The 23,255-nt window shown below is 42.4% G+C and overlaps 1 protein-coding gene across 1 annotated transcript in view; it reads left to right on the forward strand.

The window, feature by feature from the left end:
• Positions 1–23,255, forward strand: part of STK36 (serine/threonine kinase 36) — a 707,870-nt gene that overhangs the window by 35,399 nt on the left and 649,216 nt on the right. The window contains exons 3-5 of the mRNA XM_053694813.1: positions 16,296–16,436; positions 17,048–17,125; positions 17,265–17,395. Coding sequence (XP_053550788.1) covers positions 16,296–16,436; positions 17,048–17,125; positions 17,265–17,395 — 350 coding nt within the window. The remainder of the gene's footprint in view (positions 1–16,295; positions 16,437–17,047; positions 17,126–17,264; positions 17,396–23,255) is intronic.

Here is a 23,255-nt window from a genome sequence, read left to right on the forward strand (position 1 = left end):
CAGATGCCAGCCTTCTAGGTTGGGGTGCGGTCTGGAACTCCCTGAAGGCTCAGGGATCGTGGACTCAGGAGGAGAAACTCCTCCCAATAAATATTCTGGAATTGAGGGCAATATTCAATGCTCTTCAGGCTTGGCCTCAGTTAACAACCCTGAGGTTCATCAGATTTCAGTCGGACAACATCACGACTGTGGCTTACATCAACCATCAAGGGGGAACAAGGAGTTCCTTAGCGATGTTAGAAGTCTCCCAAATAATTCGCTGGGCAGAGAAACACTTTTGCTACCTATCAGCGATCCATATCCCAGGTGTAGAGAACTGGGAGGCGGATTTTCTAAGTCGTCAGACTTTTCATCCGGGGGAGTGGGAACTCCATCCGGAGGTTTTTGCTCAATTGATTCATCATTGGGGCAAACCAGAACTGGATCTCATGGCGTCTCGCCAGAACGCCAAGCTTCCTCATTACGGATCCAGGTCCAGGGACCCGGAAGCGACGCTGATAGATGCTCTAGCAGCGCCTTGGTCTTTCAACCTGGCTTACGTGTTTCCACCGTTTCCTCTGCTCCCTCGACTGATTGCCAAAATCAAGCAGGAGAGAGCATCAGTGATTTTGATAGCGCCTGCGTGGCAAGCGCGGGACCTGGTATGCAGACCTAGTGGACATGTCATCCTTTCCACCTTGGACTCTGCCTTTGAGACGAGACCTTCTACTTCAAGGTCCTTTCAATCATCCAAATCTAATTTCTCTGATACTGACTGCATGGAGATTGAACGCTTGATTTTATCAAAGCGTGGCTTCTCCGAGTCTGTCATTGATACCTTAATACAGGCACGAAAGCCTGTTACCAGGAAAAATCTACCATAAGATATGGCGTAAATATCTTTATTGGTGTGAATCCAAGAGTTACTCATGGAGTAAGGTTAGGATTCCCAGGATATTATCTTTTCTCCAAGAGGGTTTGGAGAAAGGATTATCAGCTAGTTCTTTGAAGGGACAGATTTCTGCACTGTCTATTCTTTTGCACAAGCGTCTGGCGGATGTTCCAGACGTTCAGGTGTTTTGTCAGGCGTTGGTTAGAATCAAGCCTGTGTTTAAACCTGTTGCTCCCCCATGGAGCTTAAATTTGGTTCTTAAAGTTCTTCAAGGGGTTCCGTTTGAACCTCTTCATTCCATAGATATCAAGCTTTTATCTTAGAAAGTTCTTTTTTTGATCGCTATTTCCTCGGCTCGTAGAGTCTCCGAGTTATCTGCTTTACAATGTGATTCTCCTTATCTGATCTTCCATGCAGATAAGGTAGTTCTGCGTACAAAACCTGGGTTTTTGCCTAAGGTGGTATCTACTAAGAATATCAATCAAGAGGTTGTTGTTCCATCATTGTGTCCTAATCCTTCTTCAAAGAAGGAACGCCTTTTACATAATCTGGACGTGGTTCGTGCTTTAAAGTTTTACTTACAAGCTACTAAAGATTTTCGTCAAACATCTACTTTGTTTGTTGTTTACTCTGGACAGAGAAGAGGTCAAAAGGCTTCGGCAACCTCTCTTTCTTTTTGGCTAAGAAGCATAATCCGCTTAGCCTATGAGACTGCTGGACAGCAGCCTCCTGAAAGGATTACAGCTCATTCTACTAGAGCTGTGGCTTCCACCTGGGCCTTTAAAAATGAGGCTTCTGTTGAACAGATTTGCAAGGCGGCAACTTGGTCTTCGCTTCATACTTTTTCCAAATTCTACAAATTTGATACTTTTGCTTCTTCGGAGGCTATTTTTGGGAGAAAGGTTTTACAGGCAGTGGTTCCTTCTGTTTAATGTTCCTGCCTTGTCCCTCCCATCATCCGTGTACTTTAGCTTTGGTATTGGTATCCCACAAGTAATGGATGATCCGTGGACTGGATACACCTTACAAGAGAAAACACAATTTATGCTTACCTGATAAATTTATTTCTCTTGTGGTGTATCCAGTCCACGGCCCGCCCTGTCATTTTAAGGTAGGTCAAAATTTTAGATTAAACTACAGTCACCACTGCACCCTATGGTTTCTCCTTTCTCGGCTTGTTTCGGTCGAATGACTGGATATGGCAGTGAGGGGAGGAGCTATATAGACAGCTCTGCTGTGGGTGTCCTCTTGCAACTTCCTGTTGGGAAGGAGAATATCCCACAAGTAATGGATGATCCGTGGACTGGATACACCACAAGAGAAATAAATTTATCAGCTAAGCATAAATTGTGTTTTCTCTTGTGGTGTATCCAGTCCACGGCCCGCCCTGGCAATTAAGTCAGGTAATACATTTTTTTGTTAAACTACAGTCACCACTGCACCCTATGGTTTCTCCTTTTTCTTCCTAACCTTTGGTCGAATGACTGGGGGGTGGAGCTAGAGGGGGAGCTATATGGACAGCTCTGCTGTGTGCTCTCTTTGCCACTTCCTGTAGGGAAGGAGAATATCCCACAAGTAAAGGATGAATCCGTGGACTGGATACACCACAAGAGAAAGTAATTTATCAGGTAAGCATAAATTCTGTTTTTAAACAACTTTCCAATTTACTTTTATAACCAATTTTGCTTTGTTCTCTTGGTATTCTTAGTTAAATGCTAAATCGAGGAGGTTCATATGCTAATTTCTTAGACATTGAAGGCCGCCTCTAATCTGAATGCATTTTGCCAGTTTTTCACCACTAGAGGGCATTAGTTAATGTGTTTCATATAGATTACATTGAGCTCATGCTCGTCAAGTTACCTAGGAGTGAGCACTGATTGGCTAAAATGCAAGTCTGTCAAAAGAACTAAAATAAGGGGGCAGTTTGCAGATGCTTAGATACAAGGTAATCACAGGGGTAAAATCTGTATTATTATAAATGTGTTGGTTATTCAAATCTGGGGAATGGGTAATAAGGGGATTATTTTTTTAAACAACAAAAATTCTGGTTTTGACTGTCCCTTTAAGTGCACAATATGTCCGTATTTTTCATTAGCTATTAAACCCTAGCTGGAGACAGGCAAAATTATCTAGGGAGCAGAACAGGACACAAGGAACCTCGGTAGGCTATGATTACTGAGCTTTTGCAGCATGGGAACAGCTAGAATATTTTTTCCTGGGAGAGTTAAGGGTCAGTTTTGGTACTTCGAGTAAATACAGCGCCAAGAATCCATGCTAATGTCAATACTTGTGGTGGGTGGTATTAGACATCACAGGATCCCCTAATAAATGCTGTAAGTATCGCTGCTTATATATTTATAATGACTTCAGTTAAAATGTGATGGATTCAAATTAGCATAGTAATAAGGATCTGTTCTGTTACCAAACCCATAGCCTGCGTCAAGCCTTGCCATTAACGGGTTGGCATAGCCAGTCCTAGTGAGTTGTTACCATTCTGTTGCGTTGTGATGGTCTGGGTATATCTCAGTGTATGACAAATCCCAAGGCGCACACACGGCTTATGAGAGGTCACGTATAACTGACCACAGGGTTACTGAGTGGGTCTTTTTATACTGGCTTTATCTGAGCAGCTGAAGACAAAAATCATCCTTTTTTTCATATAGGTGGCAAGAGTCCATGAGCTAGTGACGTTTGGGATATACATTCCTACCAGGAGGGGGCAAAGTTTCCCAAACCTCAAATGCCTATAAATACAGCTCCCACCTCACTCACACCTCAGTTTTACAAACTTTGCCTCCTTAGGAGGTGGTGAAATATGATGTGCTTGATTTATTCAGTGATGGACGCTTCTATGCATATTAAAGCCCGGTTCCTCTCTAAGTGCAGTGTTTGTCTGAGGGATGTGAAGGGAGTATTGCCTGATGATGTCATGTTTTAGCCTTTGGGAAATGTGTTCTAAGGCTCTTTGTAAATCGGTCGCAGGGATTCATCTGCTGCCTCCCTTTTATAGATCGACAATATATTCTTGTACCATTACCTCTGCTGATCTGTTTCAGTACTGGTTTAGCTGTCAGCAGAGGTAATGGTACAAGAGTATATAGCAGACAGCTAAACCAGTACTGAAACATATCAGCAGAGGTAATGGTACAAGAGTATATAGCAGACAGCTAAACCAGTACTGAAACATATCAGCAGAGGTAATGGTACAAGAGTATATAGCAGATAGCTAAACCAGTACTGAAACATATCAGCAGAGGTAATGGTACAAGAGTATTTCTTTTGCAAGGTGTATCCAGTCCACGGATTCATCCTTACTTGTGGGATATTCTCCTTCCCTACAGGAAGTGGCAAAGAGAGCACACAGCAGAGCTGTCCATATAGCTCCCCCTCTACCTCCACCCCCCAGTCATTCTCTTTGCCGCGTTAACGCACTAGGTTCTCTCTCAGGGAGGGTAAAGTGAATGTGGTGTTAGAATTGTAGTTTTATATCTTCAATCAAGAGTTTGTTATTTTTAAATGGTACCGGTTTGTACTATTTACTCTCTAGCAGAAAAGTGATGAAGAATTCTGCTGAGAGGAAAATGATTTTAGCATGTTGTAACTAAAATCCACTGCTGTTCCCACACAGGACTGAGGAGTACCAGAAAACTTCAGTTGGGGGAACGGTTTGCAGGCTTGACTGCAATGAGGTATGTTCAGTCATTTATTTCTAGACAAGACTGAGATAATGCTAGAAGACTGACAAGATCCCCATGTGGGGAGGGTAAGCTATGTTCTGAGGATTATTTATTAAAAAAACTCATTGGAGACACCTTTTCTCTTGTTAAGTGTATCCAGTCCACGGATCATCCATTACTTATGGGATATTCTCCTTCCCAACAGGAAGTTGCAAGAGGATCACCCACAGCAGAGCTGCTATATAGCTCCTCCCCTAACTGTCATACCCAGTCATTTTCTTGCAAGCCTCAACCAAGATGGAGGTCGTAAGAGGAGTGTGATTTATTCTTCAATCAAAAGTTTGTTATTTTTAAATGGTGCCGGAGTGTACTGTTTATCTCAGGCAGTATTTAGAAGAAGAATCTGCCTGCGTTTTCTATGATCTTAGCAGAAGTAACTAAGATCCATGGCTGTTCTCACATATTCTGAGGAGTGAGGTAACTTCAGAGAGGGAATGGCGTGCAGGTTTTCCTGTAATAAGGTATGTGCAGTTAATATTTTTCTAGGGATGGAATTTGCTAGAAAATGCTGCTGATACCGAACTAATGTAAGTAAAGCCTTAAATTCACTGATAGCTACTGGTATCAGGCTTATTAATAGAGATGCATACTCTTATAAAAATGTAATATAAAACGTTTGCTGGCATGTTTAATCGTTTTTATATATGTTTGGTGATAAAACTTATTGGGGCCTAGTTTTTTTCCACATGGCTGGCTTGAATTTTGCCTAGTAACAGTTTCCTTAGGCTTTCCACTGTTGTAATATGAGTGGGAGGGGCCTTTTTTAGTGCTTTTCTGTGCAGCTAAAAATACTGACAGACATTCAGTTTCCCTCTGCATGATCCAGGACATCTCTGGAGGGCTCAAAAGGCTTCAAAGTCGTTTTTGAGGGAGGTAAAAAGCCACAGTAGAGCTGTGGCAGTTGTTGTGACTGTTTGAAAAAAAAAACGTTTTTGTCTTTTATTATTCCATTTTGGGTATTAAGGGGTTAATCATCCATTTGCAAGTGGGTGCAATGCTCTGCTAACTTGTTACATACACTGTAAAAATTTCGTTAGTGTAACTGCCTTTTTTCACTGTTATTTCAAATTTTGACAAAATTTGTGTTTCTTAAAGGTGCAGTAACGTTTTTTATATTGCTTGTAAACTTGTTTAAAGTGTTTTCCAAGCTTGCTAGTCTCATTGCTAGTCTGTTTAAACATGTCTGACACAGAGGAAACTACTTGTTCATTATGTTTGAAAGCCATGGTGGAGCCCCATAGGAGAATGTGTACTAAATGTATTGATTTCACCTTAAACAGTAAAGATCAGTCTTTAACTATAAAAGAAATATCACCAGAAGATTCTGACGAGGGGGAAGTTATGCCGACTAACTCTCACCACGTGTCAGACCCTTCGCCTCCCGCTCAGGGGATGCACGCTAATATGGCGCCAATTACATCAGGGACGCCCATAGCGATTACCTTGCAGGACATGGCTGCAATCATGAATAATACCCTGTCAGAGGTATTATCCAGGTTGCCTGAATTAAGAGGCAAGTAAGATTGCTCTGGGGTTAAGAGAAATACAGAGCGCGCAGATGCTGTAAGGGCCATGTCTGATACTTCGTCACAATATGCAGATCATGAGGACGGAGAGCTTCAGTCTGTGGGTGACATCTCTGATTCAGGGAAACCTGATTCAGAGATTTCTAATTTTAAATTTAAGCTTGAGAACCTCCGTGTGTTGCTTGGGGAGGTATTAGCTGCTCTGAATGACTGTAACACAGTTGCAGTACCAGAGAAATTGTGTAGGCTGGATAAATACTATGCGGTACCGGTGTGTACTGATGTTTTTCCTATACCTAAAAGGCTTACAGAAATTATTAGCAAGGAGTGGGATAGACCCGGTGTGCCCTTTTCCCCACCTCCTATATTTAGAAAAATGTTTCCAATAGACGCCACTACTCGGGACTTATGGCAGACGGTCCCTAAGGTGGAGGGAGCAGTTTCTACTTTAGCAAAGCGTACTACTATCCCGGTTGAGGACAGTTGTGCTTTTTCAGATCCAATGGATAAAAAATTGGAGGGTTACCTTAAGAAAATGTTTATTCAACAAGGTTTTATTTTACAGCCCCTTGCATGCATTGCGCCTGTCACGGCCGCGGCGGCATTCTGGTTTGAGGCCCTGGAAGAGGCCATCCATTCAGCTCCATTGACTGAAATTATTGACAAGCTTAGAACACTTAAGCAAGCTAACTCATTTGTTTCTGATGCCATTGTTCATTTGACTAAACTAACGGCTAAGAATTCCGGATTCGCCATCCAAGCGCGTAGGGCGCTATGGCTTAAATCCTGGTCAGCTGACGTGACTTCGAAGTCTAAATTACTCAACATTCCTTTCAAGGGGCAGACCTTATTTGGGCCTGGTTTGAAGGAAATTATTGCTGCCATTACTGGAGGTAAGGGTCACACCCTTCCTCAGGACAGGGCCAAAGCAAAGGCCAAACAGTCTAATTTTTGTGCCTTTCGAAATTTCAAGGCAGGTGCAGCATCAACTTCCTCTGCTTCAAAACAAGAGGGAACTTTTGCTCAATCTAAGCAGGCCTGGAACAAAGGCAAGCAGGCCAGAAAGCCTGCTGCTGCCTCTAAGACAGCATGAAGGAACGGCCCCCTATCCGGCGACGGATCTAGTAGGGGGCAGACTTTCTCTCTTCGCCCAGGCGTGGGCAAGAGATGTTCGGGATCCCTGGGCGTTGGAGATCATATCTCAGGGATATCTTCTGGACTTCAAAGCTTCCCCTCCACAAGGGAGATTTCATCTTTAAAGGCTATCTGCAAATCAGATAAAGAAATGCTGTGTGCAAGACCTCCTAGTTATGGGAGTGATCCATCCAGTTCCGCGGACGGAACAAGGACAGGGTTTTTATTCGAATCTGTTTGTGGTTCCCAAAAAAGAGGGAACCTTCAGACCAATTTTGGATCTAAAGATCTTAAACAAATTCCTCAGAGTTCCATCTTTCAAAATGGAAACTATTCGGACCATCCTACCCATGATCCAAGAAGGTCAGTACATGACCACAGTGGACTTAAAGGATGCCTACCTTCACATACCGATTCACAAAGATCATCATCGGTTTCTAAGGTTTGCCTTTCTAGACAGGCATTACCAATTTGTAGCTCTTCCCTTCGGGTTGGCTACAGCCCCGAGAATCTTTACAAAGGTTCTGGGCTCACTTCTGGCGGTTCTAAGACCGCGAGGCATAGCGGTGGCTCCGTATCTAGACGACATCCTGATACAGGCGTCAAGCTTTCAAGTTGCCAAGTCTCATACAGAGATAGTTCTGGCATTTCTGAGGTCGCACGGGTGGAAAGTGAACGAGGAAAAGAGTTCTTTATCCCCACTCACAAGAGTCTCCTTCTTAGGGACTCTTATAGATTCTGTAGAAATGAAAATTTACCTGACGGAGTCCAGGTTATCAAAACTTCTAAATGCTTGCCGTGTTCTTCACTCCATTCCGCGCCCTTCGGTAGCTCAGTGTATGGAGGTAATCGGCTTAATGGTAGCGGCAATGGACATAGTGCCATTTGCGCGCCTTCATCTCAGACTGCTGCAATTATGCATGCTGAGTCAGTGGAATGGGGATTACACAGATTTGTCCCCTCTGCTAAATCTGGATCAAGAGACCAGAGATTCTCTTCTCTGGTGGTTGTCTCGGGTACACCTGTCCAAGGGTATGACCTTTCGCAGGCCAGATTGGACAATTGTAACAACAGATGCCAGCCTTCTAGGTTGGGGTGCAGTCTGGAATTCCCTGAAGGCACAGGGATCGTGGACTCAGGAGGAGAAACTCCTTCCAATAAATATTCTGGAGTTAAGAGCGATATTCAATGCTCTTCTGGCTTGGCCTCAGTTAGCAAAACTGAGGTTCATCAGATTTCAGTCGGACAACATCACGACTGTGGCTTACATCAACCATCAAGGGGGAACCAGGAGTTCCCTAGCGATGTTAGAAGTCTCAAAAATAATTCGCTGGGCAGAGTACCACTCTTGCCACCTGTCAGCAATCCATATCCCAGGCGTGGAGAACTGGGAGGCGGATTTTCTAAGTCGTCAGACTTTCCATCCGGGGGAGTGGGAACTCCATCCGGAGGTGTTTGCTCAGTTGATTCATCGTTGGGGCAAACCAGAGTTGGATCTCATGGCGTCTCGCCAGAACGCCAAGCTTCCTTGTTACGGATCCAGGTCCAGGGACCCAGAAGCGACGCTGATAGATGCTCTAGCAGCGCCTTGGTTCTTCATCCTGGCTTATGTGTTTCCACCGTTTCCTCTGCTCCCTCGACTGATTGCCAAAATCAAACAGGAGAAAGCATCGGTGATTCTGATAGCTAAACCAGTACTGAAACATATCAGCAGAGGTAATGGTACAAGAGTATATAGCAGACAGCTAAACCAGTACTGAAACATATCAGCAGAGGTAATGGTACAAGAGTATATAGCAGACAGCTAAACCAGTACTGGTTTAGCTGTCTGCTATATACTCTTGTACCATTACCTCTGCTGATATGTTTCAGTACTGGTTTAGCTGTCTGCTATATACTCTTGTACCATTTACCTCTGCTGATATGTTTCAGTACTGGTTTAGCTGTCTGCTATATACTCTTGTACCATTACCTCTGCTGATATGTATCAGTACTGGTTTAGCTGTCTGCTATATACTCTTGTACCATTACCTCTGCTGATATGTTTCAGTACTGGTTTGACTGTCTGCTATATACTCTTGTACCATTACCTCTGCTGATATGTTTCATTACTGGTTTGACTGTCTGCTATATGTGTATGGGTTTCTTAAAGGTAAGTATGAAAATGTATCTTTCTTCTGTTAAGTGTGATCAGTCCACGGGTCATCATTACTTCTGGGATATTACTCCTCCCCAACAGGAAGTGCAAGAGGATTCACCCAGCAGAGCTGCATATAGCTCCTCCCCTATACGTCACTCCCAGTCATTCTCTTGCACCCAACGACTAGATAGGATGTGTGAGAGGACTATGGTGATTATACTTAGTTTTATATCTTCAATCAAAAGTTTGTTATTTTAAAATAGCACCGGAGTGTGTTATTATCTCTCTGGCAGAGTTTGAAGAAGAATCTACCAGAGTTTTTGTTATGATTTTAGCCGGAGTAGTTAAGATCATATTGCTGTTTCTCGGCCATCTGAGGAGAGGTAAACTTCAGATCAGGGGACAGCGGGCAGATGAATCTGCATAGAGGTATGTAGCAGTTTTTATTTTCTGACAATGGAATTGATGAGAAAATCCTGCCATACCGATATAATGTCATGTATGTATACTTTACACTTCAGTATTCTGGGGAATGGTACTTCACTAGAATTACACTGTAAGAAATACATAAAGCTGTTTAATAACTAGAGATTATGTTTAACGTTTTTGCTGGAATGTAAAATCGTTTTCATTTGCTGAGGTACTGAGTGAATAAATGTTTGGGCACTATTTTTCCACTTGGCAGTTGCTTAATCTGTTTTCTGGCAGTTTCTGTTCTCCCTCACTGCTGTATGTGAGGGGGAGGGGACGTTTTTTGGCGCTTTTACTACACATCAAATATTTCAGTCAGCAACTCATTGTATTCCCTGCATGATCCGGTTCATCTCTACAGAGCTCAGGGGTCTTCAAAACTTATTTTGAGGGAGGTAATTTCTCTCAGCAGAGCTGTGAGAATTATAGTTTGACTGAGATAAAAAACGTTTATTCTGTAATTTGTTTCCTGCTTTCAGAATTTGTTATCTTTGCTAATGGGATTAAACCTTTGCTAAAGTTGTGTTATTTACAAGGATTGAGGCTATAACTGTTTCAATTTATTAATTTTCAACTGTCATAGATCTTCTGTGCTTCTTAAAGGCACAGTACGTTTTAATATTATTCTAATTGAATTGTATTTCCAAGTTACAAGTTTATTTGCTAGTGTGTTAAACATGTCTGATTCAGAGGATGATACCTGTGTCATTTGTTGCAATGCCAAAGTGGAGCCCAATAGAAATTTATGTACTAACTGTATTGATGCTACTTTAAATAAAAGTCAATCTGTACAAATTGAACAAATTTCACCAAACAACAAGGGGAGAGTTATGCCGACTAACTCGCCTCACGTGTCAGTACCTACATCTCCCGCTCAGAGGGAGGTGCGTGATATTGTAGCGCCGAGTACATCTGGGCGGCCATTACAAATCACATTACAGGATATGGCTACTGTTATGACTGAGGTTTTGGCTAAATTACCAGAACTAAGAGGTAAGCGTGATCACTCTGGGGTGAGAACAGAGTGCGCTGATAATTTTAGGGCCATGTCAGACACTGCGTCACAGGTGGCAGAACATGAGGACGGAGAACTTCATTCTGTGGGTGACGGTTCTGATCCAAACAGACTGGATTCAGATATTTCAAATTTTAAATTTAAACTGGAAAACCTCCGTGTATTACTAGGGGAGGTGTTAGCGGCTCTGAATGATTGTAACACAGTTGCAATACCAGAGAAAATGTGTAGGTTGGATAAATATTTTGCGGTACCGACGAGTACTGAGGTTTTTCCTATACCTAAGAGACTTACTGAAATTGTTACTAAGGAGTGGGATAGACCCGGTGTGCCGTTCTCACCCCCTCCGATATTTAGAAAAATGTTTCCAATAGACGCCACCACAAGGGACTTATGGCAAACGGTCCCTAAGGTGGAGGGAGCAGTTTCTACCTTAGCTAAGCGTACCACTATCCCGGTGGAGGATAGCTGTGCTTTTTCAGATCCAATGGATAAAAAATTAGAGGGTTACCTTAAGAAAATGTTTGTTCAACAAGGTTTTATATTGCAACCCCTTGCATGCATTGCGCCGATCACGGCTGCAGCGGCATTCTGGATTGAGTCTCTGGAAGAGAACATTGGTTCAGCTACTCTGGACGACATTACGGACAGGCTTAGAGTCCTTAAACTAGCTAATTCATTCATTTCGGAGGCCGTAGTACATCTTACTAAACTTACGGCGAAGAATTCAGGATTCGCCATTCAGGCACGCAGGGCGCTGTGGCTAAAATCCTGGTCAGCTGATGTTACTTCTAAGTCTAAATTGCTTAATATACCTTTCAAAGGGCAGACCTTATTCGGGCCCGGGTTGAAAGAGATTATCGCTGACATTACAGGAGGTAAAGGCCATGCCCTGCCTCAGGACAAAGCCAAAGCCAAGACTAGACAGTCTAATTTTCGTTCCTTTCGTAATTTCAAAGCAGGAGCAGCATCAACTTCCTCTGCACCAAAACAGGAAGGAGCTGTTGCTCGCTACAGACAAGGCTGGAAACCTAACCAGTCCTGGAACAAGGGCAAGCAGACTAGGAAACCTGCTGCTGCCCCTAAAACAGCATGAATTGAGGGCCCCCGTTCCGGGATCGGATCTAGTGGGGGGCAGACTTTCTCTCTTCGCCCAGGCTTGGGCAAGAGATGTTCAGGATCCCTGGGCGCTAGAGATAATATCTCAGGGATACCTTCTGGACTTCAAATACTCTCCTCCAAGAGAGAGATTTCATCTGTCAAGATTGTCATCAATCCAGACAAAGAAAGAGGCGTTTCTATGCTGCGTACAAGAGCTCTTGTTAATGGGAGTAATCCATCCAGTTCCACGATCGGAACAGGGACAGGGGTTTTACTCAAATCTGTTTGTGGTTCCCAAAAAAGAGGGAACTTTCAGACCAATCCTGGACTTAAAGATCCTAAACAAATTCCTAAGAGTTCCATCGTTCAAGATGGAGACTATTCGGACAATTTTACCTATGATCCAAGAGGGTCAGTACATGACCACTGTAGATTTAAAAGATGCTTACCTTCACATACCGATTCACAAAGATCATTATCGGTACCTAAGGTTTGCCTTCCTAGACAGGCATTACCAGTTTGTGGCTCTTCCATTCGGATTGGCTACAGCTCCAAGAATCTTCACAAAGGTTCTGGGTGCTCTTCTGGCGGTACTAAGACCGCGGGGAATCTCGGTAGCTCCATACCTAGACGACATTCTGATACAAGCTTCAAGCTTTCAAACTGCCAAGTCTCATACAGAGTTAGTGCTGGCATTTCTAAGGTCACATGGATGGAAGGTGAACGAAAAGAAAAGTTCACTCGTTCCACTCACAAGAGTTCCCTTCCTGGGGACTCTTATAGATTCTGTAGAAATGAAGATTTACCTGACAGAGGACAGGCTAACAAGACTTCAAAGTGCTTGCCGCACCCTTCATTCCATTCAACACCCGTCAGTGGCTCAATGCATGGAGGTAATCGGCTTAATGGTAGCGGCAATGGACATAGTACCCTTTGCACGCTTACACCTCAGACCACTGCAACTGTGCATGCTAAGTCAGTGGAATGGGGATTACTCAGACTTATCCCCTTCTCTGAATCTGGATCAAGAGACCAGAAATTCTCTTCTATGGTGGCTTTCTCGGCCACATCTGTCCAGGGGGATGCCATTCAGCAGACCAGACTGGACAATTGTAAGAACAGACGCCAGCCTTCTAGGTTTGGGTGCCGTCTGGAATTCTCTGAAGGCTCAGGGACAATGGAGTCAGGAGGAGAGTCTCCTGCCAATAAACATTCTGGAATTGAGAGCAGTTCTCAATGCCCTCCTGGCTTGGCCCCAGTTGACAACTCGGGGGTTCATCAGGTTTCAGTCGGACAACATCACGACTGTAGCTTACATCAACCATCAGGGAGGGACAAGAAGCTCCCTAGCTATGATGGAAGTATCAAAGATAATTCGCTGGGCAGAGTCTCACTCTTGCCACCTGTCAGCAATCCACATCCCGGGAGTGGAGAACTGGGAGGCGGATTTCTTAAGTCGTCAGACTTTTCATCCGGGGGAGTGGGAACTTCATCCGGAGGTCTTTGCCCAAATACTTCGACGTTGGGGCAAACCAGAGATAGATCTCATGGTGTCTCGTTAGAACGCCAAGCTTCCTCGTTACGGGTCCAGATCCAGGAGCAGTCCTGATAGATGCTCTGACAGCACCTTGGGACTTCAGGATGGCTTATGTGTTTCCACCCTTCCCGTTGCTTCCTCGATTGATTGCCAGAATCAAACAAGAGAGAGCATCAGTGATTCTAATAGCACCTGCGTGGCCACGCAGGACTTGGTATGCAGACCTGGTGGACATGTCATCCTGTCCACCTTGGTCTCTACCTCTGAAACAGGACCTTCTGATACAGGGTCCCTTCAAACATCAAAATCTAACTTCTCTGAAGCTGACTGCTTGGAAATTGAACGCTTGATTTTATCAAGACGTGGGTTTTCTGAGTCAGTTATTGATACCTTAATACAGGCTAGGAAACCTGTTACCAGAAAGATTTACCATAAGATATGGCGTAAATACCTATATTGGTGTGAATCCAAAGGTTACTCTTGGAGTAAGGTTAGGATTCCTAGGATATTGTCTTTTCTACAAGAAGGTTTAGAAAAGGGTTTATCTGCTAGTTCATTAAAGGGACAGATCTCAGCTCTGTCCATTCTGTTACACAAACGTCTGTCAGAAGTTCCTGACGTCCAGGCTTTTTGTCAGGCTTTGGCCAGGATTAAGCCTGTGTTTAAAACTGTTGCTCCACCATGGAGTTTAAACCTTGTTCTTAATGTTTTACAGGGCGTTCCGTTTGAACCCCTTCATTCCATTGATATAAAGTTGTTATCTTGGAAAGTTCTATTTTTAATGGCTATTTCCTCGGCTCGAAGAGTCTCTGAATTATCAGCCTTACATTGTGATTCTCCTTATTTGATTTTTCATTCGGATAAGGTAGTCCTGCGTACTAAACCTGGGTTCTTACCTAAGGTAGTTACTAACAGGAATATCAATCAAGAGATTGTTGTTCCTTCTTTATGCCCAAATCCTTCTTCAAAGAAGGAACGTCTACTGCACAACCTGGATGTAGTCCGTGCTCTAAAATTTTACTTACAGGCAACTAAGGAATTTCGACAAACGTCTTCTCTGTTTGTCATTTACTCTGGGCAGAGGAGAGGTCAAAAAGCTTCCGCTACCTCTCTTTCTTTTTGGCTTCGTAGCATAATTCGTTTAGCTTATGAGACTGCTGGACAGCAGCCTCCTGAAAGAATTACAGCTCATTCTACTAGAGCTGTGGCTTCCACTTGGGCCTTCAAGAATGAGGCCTCTGTTGAACAGATTTGCAAGGCTGCAACTTGGTCTTCGCTTCATACTTTTTCCAAATTTTACAAATTTGACACTTTTGCTTCATCGGAGGCTATTTTTGGGAGAAAGGTTCTTCAGGCAGTGGTTCCTTCTGTATAAAGAGCCTGCCTATCCCTCCCGTCATCCGTGTACTTTTGCTTTGGTATTGGTATCCCAGAAGTAATGATGACCCGTGGACTGATCACACTTAACAGAAGAAAACATAATTTATGCTTACCTGATAAATTCCTTTCTTCTGTAGTGTGATCAGTCCACGGCCCGCCCTGTTTTTAAGGCAGGTAAATATTTTTTAATTTATACTCCAGTCACCACTTCACCCTTGGCTTTTCCTTTCTCGTTGGTCCTTGGTCGAATGACTGGGAGTGACGTAGAGGGGAGGAGCTATATGCAGCTCTGCTGGGTGAATCCTCTTGCACTTCCTGTTGGGGAGGAGTAATATCCCAGAAGTAATGATGACCCGTGGACTGATCACACTACAGAAGAAAGGAATTTATCAGGTAAGCATAAATTATGTTTTTTTTTAACAAAGACACTCTCAGCTATGGATTAGGCACTTTTTAAGTAAAGTTGTTCTATATTGTGTGTGTGTATATGTATGTATGTATGTGTGTGTATATATATATATGTATGTGTATATACATATATCATGTCAAAGGGCGTGTTCCCTCCATCTAATGTACAACATTCTTTCAACCCCCCATCTGGGGTCTGACCTGCATAAATACTGGGCATATGGCCCTTAATAAAGTTCACTTTGTTTTACCTTGAATGTGGAGCCTGGTCTCATGTTTGAGGGGAAATACTGGCTGGGTTGTGAGTTGCTGATACCATATTCAGGACATTGTCCATCTGGTGTTAACCCTTGGTACCCTGTTGGTACCGTAACATATATATATATATATATATATATATATATGTATCTCTATCTCTCTATCTATCTCTCTATCTATCTCTCTCTCTCTCTATCTCTCTCTATCTCTCTCTATCTATCTATCTATCTATCTATCTCTCTCTATCGTCAGTTGTTTAGTGTTACTTATATTTTTCAGCTGTAAAACAGGTTTGTTTGAGTTTGAAACATATCTTAGTATGTCTTTACATAATTGGGGATCATGGACTCTTGCCACCTATGTGAAAGAAAACATAATTAATGTAAGAACTTACCTGATAAATTAATTTCTTTCATGGTGGCAAGAGTCCATGAGACCCACCCAATTTTTTGGGGGTTATGATTTTTTTTATATAAAGCACTTTATGTATCCTGTTCCTCTATTTATGCTTTTACACCTTACTAACTTGGCTATACGTTAAACTGAGGTATTAGTGAGGTGGGAGGTGTATTTATAGGCATTTGAAGTTTGGGAAACGTTGCCCCCTCCTGGTTGGGATGTATATCTCATAAGTCACTAGCTCATGGACTCTTGCCTCATGAAAGAAATTAATTTATCAGGTAAGTTCTTACATAAATTATGTTTTTTGTTCCATAGATTGTGGCCCTGAAATTTATCCCTAAAGTCGGACGCTCAGAAAAAGAACTGAGAGGACTAAAGAGAGAGATTCAGATAATGAGAGATTTGAAACACCCCAATATTGTGCGCATGTTAGACAGTTGTGAGACCGAGCGAGAGGTTAGTGACCATTGACATATGTGTTGTCATTGCTTACAATGTGTCTAAGCAGCTTGTATAACTGGTGCTGTGATTGTCAGCACAGACCTATAACTTACACTGTGATTGGCTGTAGTGTAACTGAGCAGCACTATAACGGACACTGTGATTGGCTGTAGTGTAACTGAACAGCACTAAAACGGACACTGTGATTGGCTGTAGTGTAACTGAACAGCACTAAAACGGACACTGTGATTGGCTGTAGTGTAACTGAGCAGCACTATAACGGACACTGTGATTGGCTGTAGTGTAACTGTGCAGCACTATAACTGACGCTGTGATTGGATGTAGTGTAACTGAGCAGCACTAGAACTGATGCTGTGATTGGATGTAGTGTAACTGAGCAGCACTAGAACTGACTTGGTGATTGGCTGTAGTGTAACTGAGAAGCACTTTAACTGGCGCTGTAATTGGCTGTAGTGTAACTGAGCCACACTGTAACTGGTGCTGTGATTGGCTGTAGTGTAACTTAGCAGCACTAGAACGGACGCTGTGATTGGCTGTAGTGTAATTGAGCAGCACTATAACTGACACTGTGATTGGCTGTAGTTTATAACTGGTGATTTTTGCAGGTTGTTGTGGTTACAGAATATGCAGAGGGTGAGCTATTCCAGATACTAGAAGATGATGGGAATTTGTCTGAGGAGTTGGTAAGTGCTCACTGCTGTCTCCTCCATTTTTCTTTCTTTCTCATTTTCATTCCCTTTCCCATCTCTCTCTCATCCCCTTTTTTTATCCTCTCTTGTTTTTTTCTTCTGTGTCTCTCATTCCCTATTTTTGTCTCACTAGGTGAGAGATATCTCAGCCCAGCTTGTTTCTGCACTCTATTACCTGCATTCTCATCGGATCTTGCACCGTGACATGAAGCCTCAAAACATTTTGTTGGGTAAAGATGGGACGGTGAAGCTGTGTGATTTTGGGTGAGTGCTTGTGAAAGTTGAGACAGCCCAGATCTCGGAGGGAGCTACAACTGGCCATATGGCTAAATAGCATGCTAGTCACCGTACTGTCCCACACAAACGGATTAACCAGTAGAATACACACATTAGGGCTAGCGTGTCCTCTCACTTCCAGATCTCTGTAACCAGACTCCCATGGAGTAAATTTAACCAGTTTGCTGCTGGGGAGTCTGTTAACAAATGGCCACAAATTTCTCCTATAGTTTCAATCGAAATTGTATGGCCCTCATGCAGTGCCCTGCGTGTCCTTCACACTCCCCTCTGGGTTATCATGCTTTCTTTATTTTTCCATAACTTTAAAGCATCGCTTGAGGAATTGCGATTATAATGTTTTCTCCATGTTACTGAGAATTTCAGTTTCAAATGGAATGTGGGTGCCTTAGGCATTCCCTATATTTACAAGACTTTCCCATGGCCGTGTCAGCTAAAAGGCTGGACAATATTCCTTTGGGGGGAAGGAGTAGTTTCCATCACTATGTGAACTTCTATACCCTTAGAGGATAGTTCTAATGGACTTAATTTAGTTATAAGAGTCACACCAGGGTTTACAATGACGACCATCGGTGTACTTTGCTACCGTCACTGTGACGGCATATTGGCTAATTCTTTTATTTAATTTTCTTCCCTTCCAGTTATCAAATTGGGATTGTAGGTGGCTCTGTTCCAGCTCTTGGTACCTTATGGTTAGAACAAGTGGGGGGAGGGGTGCGCTCAACTACAGAGCTGTGAGTGGGACTTATCTATTATGTATGACTAATATATATTTAGACTACCTAGTGTAGGAACATATAATATAGTGATAGCATACAATTGAGATATTTCTATTAATTTATATACTCTACCCGTGGTCGCTTATGATTATAAGGTGGGAGAATGTTAGATGTGAATCCTTATATAAGGTATATGTGTGTGTGCAATGATTGCTATAAATAGTGCTACAATATGTTGCAATATGTTGCAAGAAACAATGCTTGAAGTGCAATATGTGCAATAAATACAGTGAAAGTAACGATATGTGCTTGTTAATAAAACCAACAATATGTGCTTCTTAATTAAAACAAAACAAATGTACAATTGACTTATTAATCAGTTTATACAAGTAAATAAAAACAAATAATAACAAATAAAATGGTCATATCAACTGGTTCACTGAATTGTGAAAAAATGGTGTCGGTGAAACTGATTTATCAGCATAGACAAAATTACTGACATTGGTCAATAGACACTTAAAGACAAAATTTGTCCTTAAAAAGATACGATGATTATAGTTCAGCGTAAAATATAAAAGTTATAGGTTAAAAGTTGTGGCCACAACTATTTGTAAAAGATCCAAAAAGCTCCAAAGAGCTGTTTCCTGTTAGGATAGCTTGTGTAGCTTGTAATGTCCCGTTATTAAAAAGCAGTAATATGGAATTCTTATGGTGCTCACCCCTACCGGACTACCGATATCCCTTACCTCCTCTTGTACTAGCGTGGGTTATGGGAAGGATTGCAATTAACTCGGGATATGTCTCAGTTCGGCGTTTTGCCGTGTAGCTGTGGTAGTATGTGAGCGTCTCACCTTCAAATTGCCCGGTCAGTCCTTCCTACCCTGACGTCTACGTTGAGTAGTCACGTGGTCCTCGGAGGTCCAATCGGATAGCCGGGTCGTTGGGGGGAGTGGTGCGATAGCGATTCTGTCTGTTTTGCTTGCTGGAGCCAAATTCGGTCACACTGGATTGTCAAAATCTACGCGTTTCAGCGCTGGATATGCGCCTTTATCAAGACTTCCTTTTCTTTGAATGGTTAGAGCCTTGTTTTTTTTGGCTAGGTGTTCTATGACTAAGATTTTGGTGAACGCATAGCCTACTGTTGAATCAAAGTCGGCATGGGGAACATGCTCCGGTCTGGGATTGGATCTTGTAGGGGCCGGCTTTCCGTTTTCGCTCTAGTTTGGTTCGAGCTTGGATGTTTTCCTCTCAGAGGCAGTTTCTGCTTTCTAGATTGTCTAAGGATCAGACAACGGGAGAGAAGTCCTTACGCTGCGTAGGAGACCTCTCAGACCTGGGAGTGATTGTTCCAGTTCTAATATTGATAGAGGATCTGGAGTTACCGATCGGGTTGTGGTTCCCGATGGAGGGTGTCTTCAGTCCATTTTTTGAGAAGGGGACTGTCCTTCAAGGAAATTTTTGATTTGCTCCATTTTTCCCTTGATTCTAGAGGGTCAATTTATGTCAAAGGTGGATTGAGGGTTGAGTACTTTCCTGTGCCGTTCACGAGATTCGTCTCGGGTTCTAGGGTTTGCGTTATAGATACACACTTCTCGTAAGTGGTCTTTTCTTTCGTTCTTGCCACAGTTCTGAGTTCTTACGGGATGCAATGGTGCCATCTCTGGCTAATATCCTAGTCCAGGCGTCATTCTTACAGCAAGCAAGATTTCCATGGACATGGTATTATTTTCACCGTGAGCTCACGGGTGGATGGTGTCTATGGAAGGTGTTCCTTTGTCTCAAGCACAAGGGTAGCTTTTTGGGACTCATGACAGGTTCCACATCAATTCGGATTTTTTTGACTGAGGTCAGGAAATAAAGGTCTATCATTACTAGTCTGGGCCTTCAGCCCACTTCTCGGCCTTCAGTGGCTCAGTACATAGTGGTATTCGGGCTGATGGTAACGGACTTGACGTTAGCTGGACAGATTGATCAGCATACTAAGGCACTGTGGCTGAGCTCTGTGAAAACCCGAGGGTTGCAGGATTCAATCCCTGGTGAGGTCCATTCAACCTTTCATCCTTCAGGGGTTGGTGAAATGAGCAGCGCCTTGTGACGCTTGAATTTGTGTTGGTTCGTTCCACCTCACACACCTATGTGGCTGAGCATACTCAGGCGATGGAACGGAGACTTTGCAAACTTATCTCCTTATTTATCTCTGAAGCAGAAGATAAGGGACTCTTTCTTTCATGTAATTGGCAAGAGTCCATGAGCTAGTGACGTATGGGATATACATTCCTACCAGGAGGGGCAAAGTTTCCCAAACCTCAAAATGCCTATAAATACACCCCTCACCACACCCACAATTCAGTTTTACAAACTTTGCCTCCCATGGAGCTGGTGAAGTAAGTTTGTGCTAGATTCTACGTTGATATGCGCTTCGCAGCAGGCTGAAGCCCGGTTTTCCTCTCAGAGTGCAGTGAATGTCAGAGGGATGTGAAGAGAGTATTGCCTATTTGAATACCATGGTCTTCCTTTAGGGGATCTATTTCATAGGTTCTCTGTTATCGGTCGTAGAGATTTCTTCTCCTACCTCCCTTTTCAGATCGACGATATACTCTTATATACCATTACCTCTACTGATTCTCGTTTCAGTACTGGTTCTCTATCTACGATATGTTGATGAGTGTCTTAGGGTAAGTAAGTCTTATTTTATTCATGACACTCTAAGCTATGGTTGGGCACTTTTATATGTAAAGTTCTAAATATATGTGTTAAACTTATATTGGCCATGATTCAGGATAATCAGTATTCCTTCTTTCAGACTGTCAGTTTAATTTTTTGGGAAAATGCATATGAATTTATATTTTTCTTACCTTAAAAATTTTCAATTTACTTTTTTTCTAAATTGCGGGCTGTTAGGCTCGCGGGTGCAGAAAATACTTCAATTTATTGCGTCATTTTTGGCGCGAGACTTTGGCGCAAAAATTTCGTTATTTTCGGCGTCATAGTTGACGCCTGAAGTTTTCACGTGGTTGCGTCATTTTTGACGTATGTGTGTTGCGGATGTTTTTGGCGCCAAAAAATATGGGCGTCATTCTCTGCGCCAGAAAATGTGGGCGTTATACTTGGCGCCAAAATGTGGGCGTCATACTTGGTGCCAGTTTTTTTCACATTATTTCAGTCTCACTTTTTAGTTGCTTCTGGTTTCTAGAGGCTTGTTTTGTTTTGCATTTTTTCCCATTCCTGAAACTGTCATTTAAGGAATTTGATAATTTTGCTTTATATGTTGTTTTTTTCTATTACATATTGCAAGATGTCACTACCTGACCCTGGATCAGAATCTACTTCTGGAAAGACGCTGCCTGATGTCGGTTCTACCAAAGCTAAGTGCATTTGTTGTAAACTTTTGGTAACTGTTCCTCCGGCTGTAGTTTGTGTTAGTTGTCATGATAAACTATCAAACGCAGATAATATTTCCATTAGTAATAATCCATTACCTGTTGTTGTTCCTTCAACATCTAATGTTCAGGATGTTCCTGTTGATGTAAGAGAATTTGTTTCTAATTCAATTCGGAAGGCTCTGTCTGTTATTCCTCCTTCTAGTAAACGTAAGAGGTCTTTTAAAACTTCTCATATTTCAGATGAATTTTTAAATGACCGCCATCATTCTGACTTATCTATTTCTGATGAGGATCTATCTGGTTCAGAAGATTCTGCCTCAGATATTGACACTGATTAATCTTCATATTTGTTTAAGATGGAGTTTATTCGTTCTTTACATAAAGAAGTGTTGATTACATTAGATATGGAGGAGTCTAGTCCTCTTGATATTAAAACTAATAAGCGTTTAAATTCAGTTTTTAAACCGCATTATTCCAGAAGTTTTTTCCAGTTCCTGATGCTATTTCAGAAGTAATTTCTAGGGAATGGGATAGTCTGGGTACTTCATTTACTCCTTCTCCAAGGTTTAAGAAATTGTACCCTTTGCCATCTGATAGATTAGAGTTTTGGGAAAAAATCCCCAAAGTTGATGGGGCTATCTCTACTCTTGCTAAACGTACTACTATTCCTATGGCAGATAGTACTTCTTTTAAGGATCCTTTAGATAGGAATCTTGAATCCTTTCTAAGGAAGGCTTATTTATGTTCAGGTAATCTTCTTAGACCTGCTATTTCTTTGGCTGATGTTACTGCAGCTTCCACCTTCTGGTTGGAGGCTTTAGCGCAACAAGTGTCAGACCATAATGCTTATAGCATTGTTAAACTTCTTCAACATGCTAATAACTTTGTTTGTGATGCCATTTTTGATATCATTAGAATTGATGTCGGGTATATGTCTCTAGCTATTTTAGCTAGAAGAGCTTTATGGCTTAAGTCTTGGAATGCAGATATGACTTCTAAGTCAACGTTGCTTTCTCTTTCTTTCCAAGGTAATAAATTATTTGGTTCTCAGTTGGATTCAATAATTTCAACTGTTACTGGGGGGAAGGGAGCCTTTTCTTTCATGTAATTAGCAAGAGTCCATGAGCTAGTGACGTATGAGATATACATTCCTACCAGGAGGGGCAAAGTTTCCCAAACCTCAAAATGCCTATAAATACACCCCTCACCACACCCACAAATCAGTTTACCAATCAACATTTTTGGAACTCCGTGCAATTTTCAGAGCTCTTCAGTCGTGGCCTCTTCTAAAGAGAGAGTCGTTCATTTGTTTCTAGACGGACGATGTCACAACTGTGGCATATGTCAATCATCAAGGAGGAACTCACAGTCCTCTGGCTATGAAGAAGTCTCTCGAATACTTGTATGGGCGGAATCCAGCTCCTGTCTAATTTCTGCGGTTCATATCCCAGGTATAGACAATTGGGAAGCGGATTATCTCAGTCGCCAAACACTACATCTGGGCGAATGGTTTCTTCACCCAGAGGTATTTCTTCAGATTGTTCAAATATGGGGACTTCCAGAAATAGATCTGATGGCTTCTCATCTAAGCAAGAAGCTTCCCAGGTATCTGTCCAGATCCAGGGATCCTCAGGCGGAAGTAGTGGATGCATTGTCACTTCCTTGGAAGTATCATCCTGCTTATATCTTTCCACCTATAGTTATTTTTCCAAGATTCTAAGGAACGTT

The sequence above is a fragment of the Bombina bombina genome, chromosome 11 (genome assembly GCF_027579735.1).
Source record: "Bombina bombina isolate aBomBom1 chromosome 11, aBomBom1.pri, whole genome shotgun sequence".
Lineage (NCBI taxonomy): Eukaryota > Metazoa > Chordata > Amphibia > Anura > Bombinatoridae > Bombina > Bombina bombina.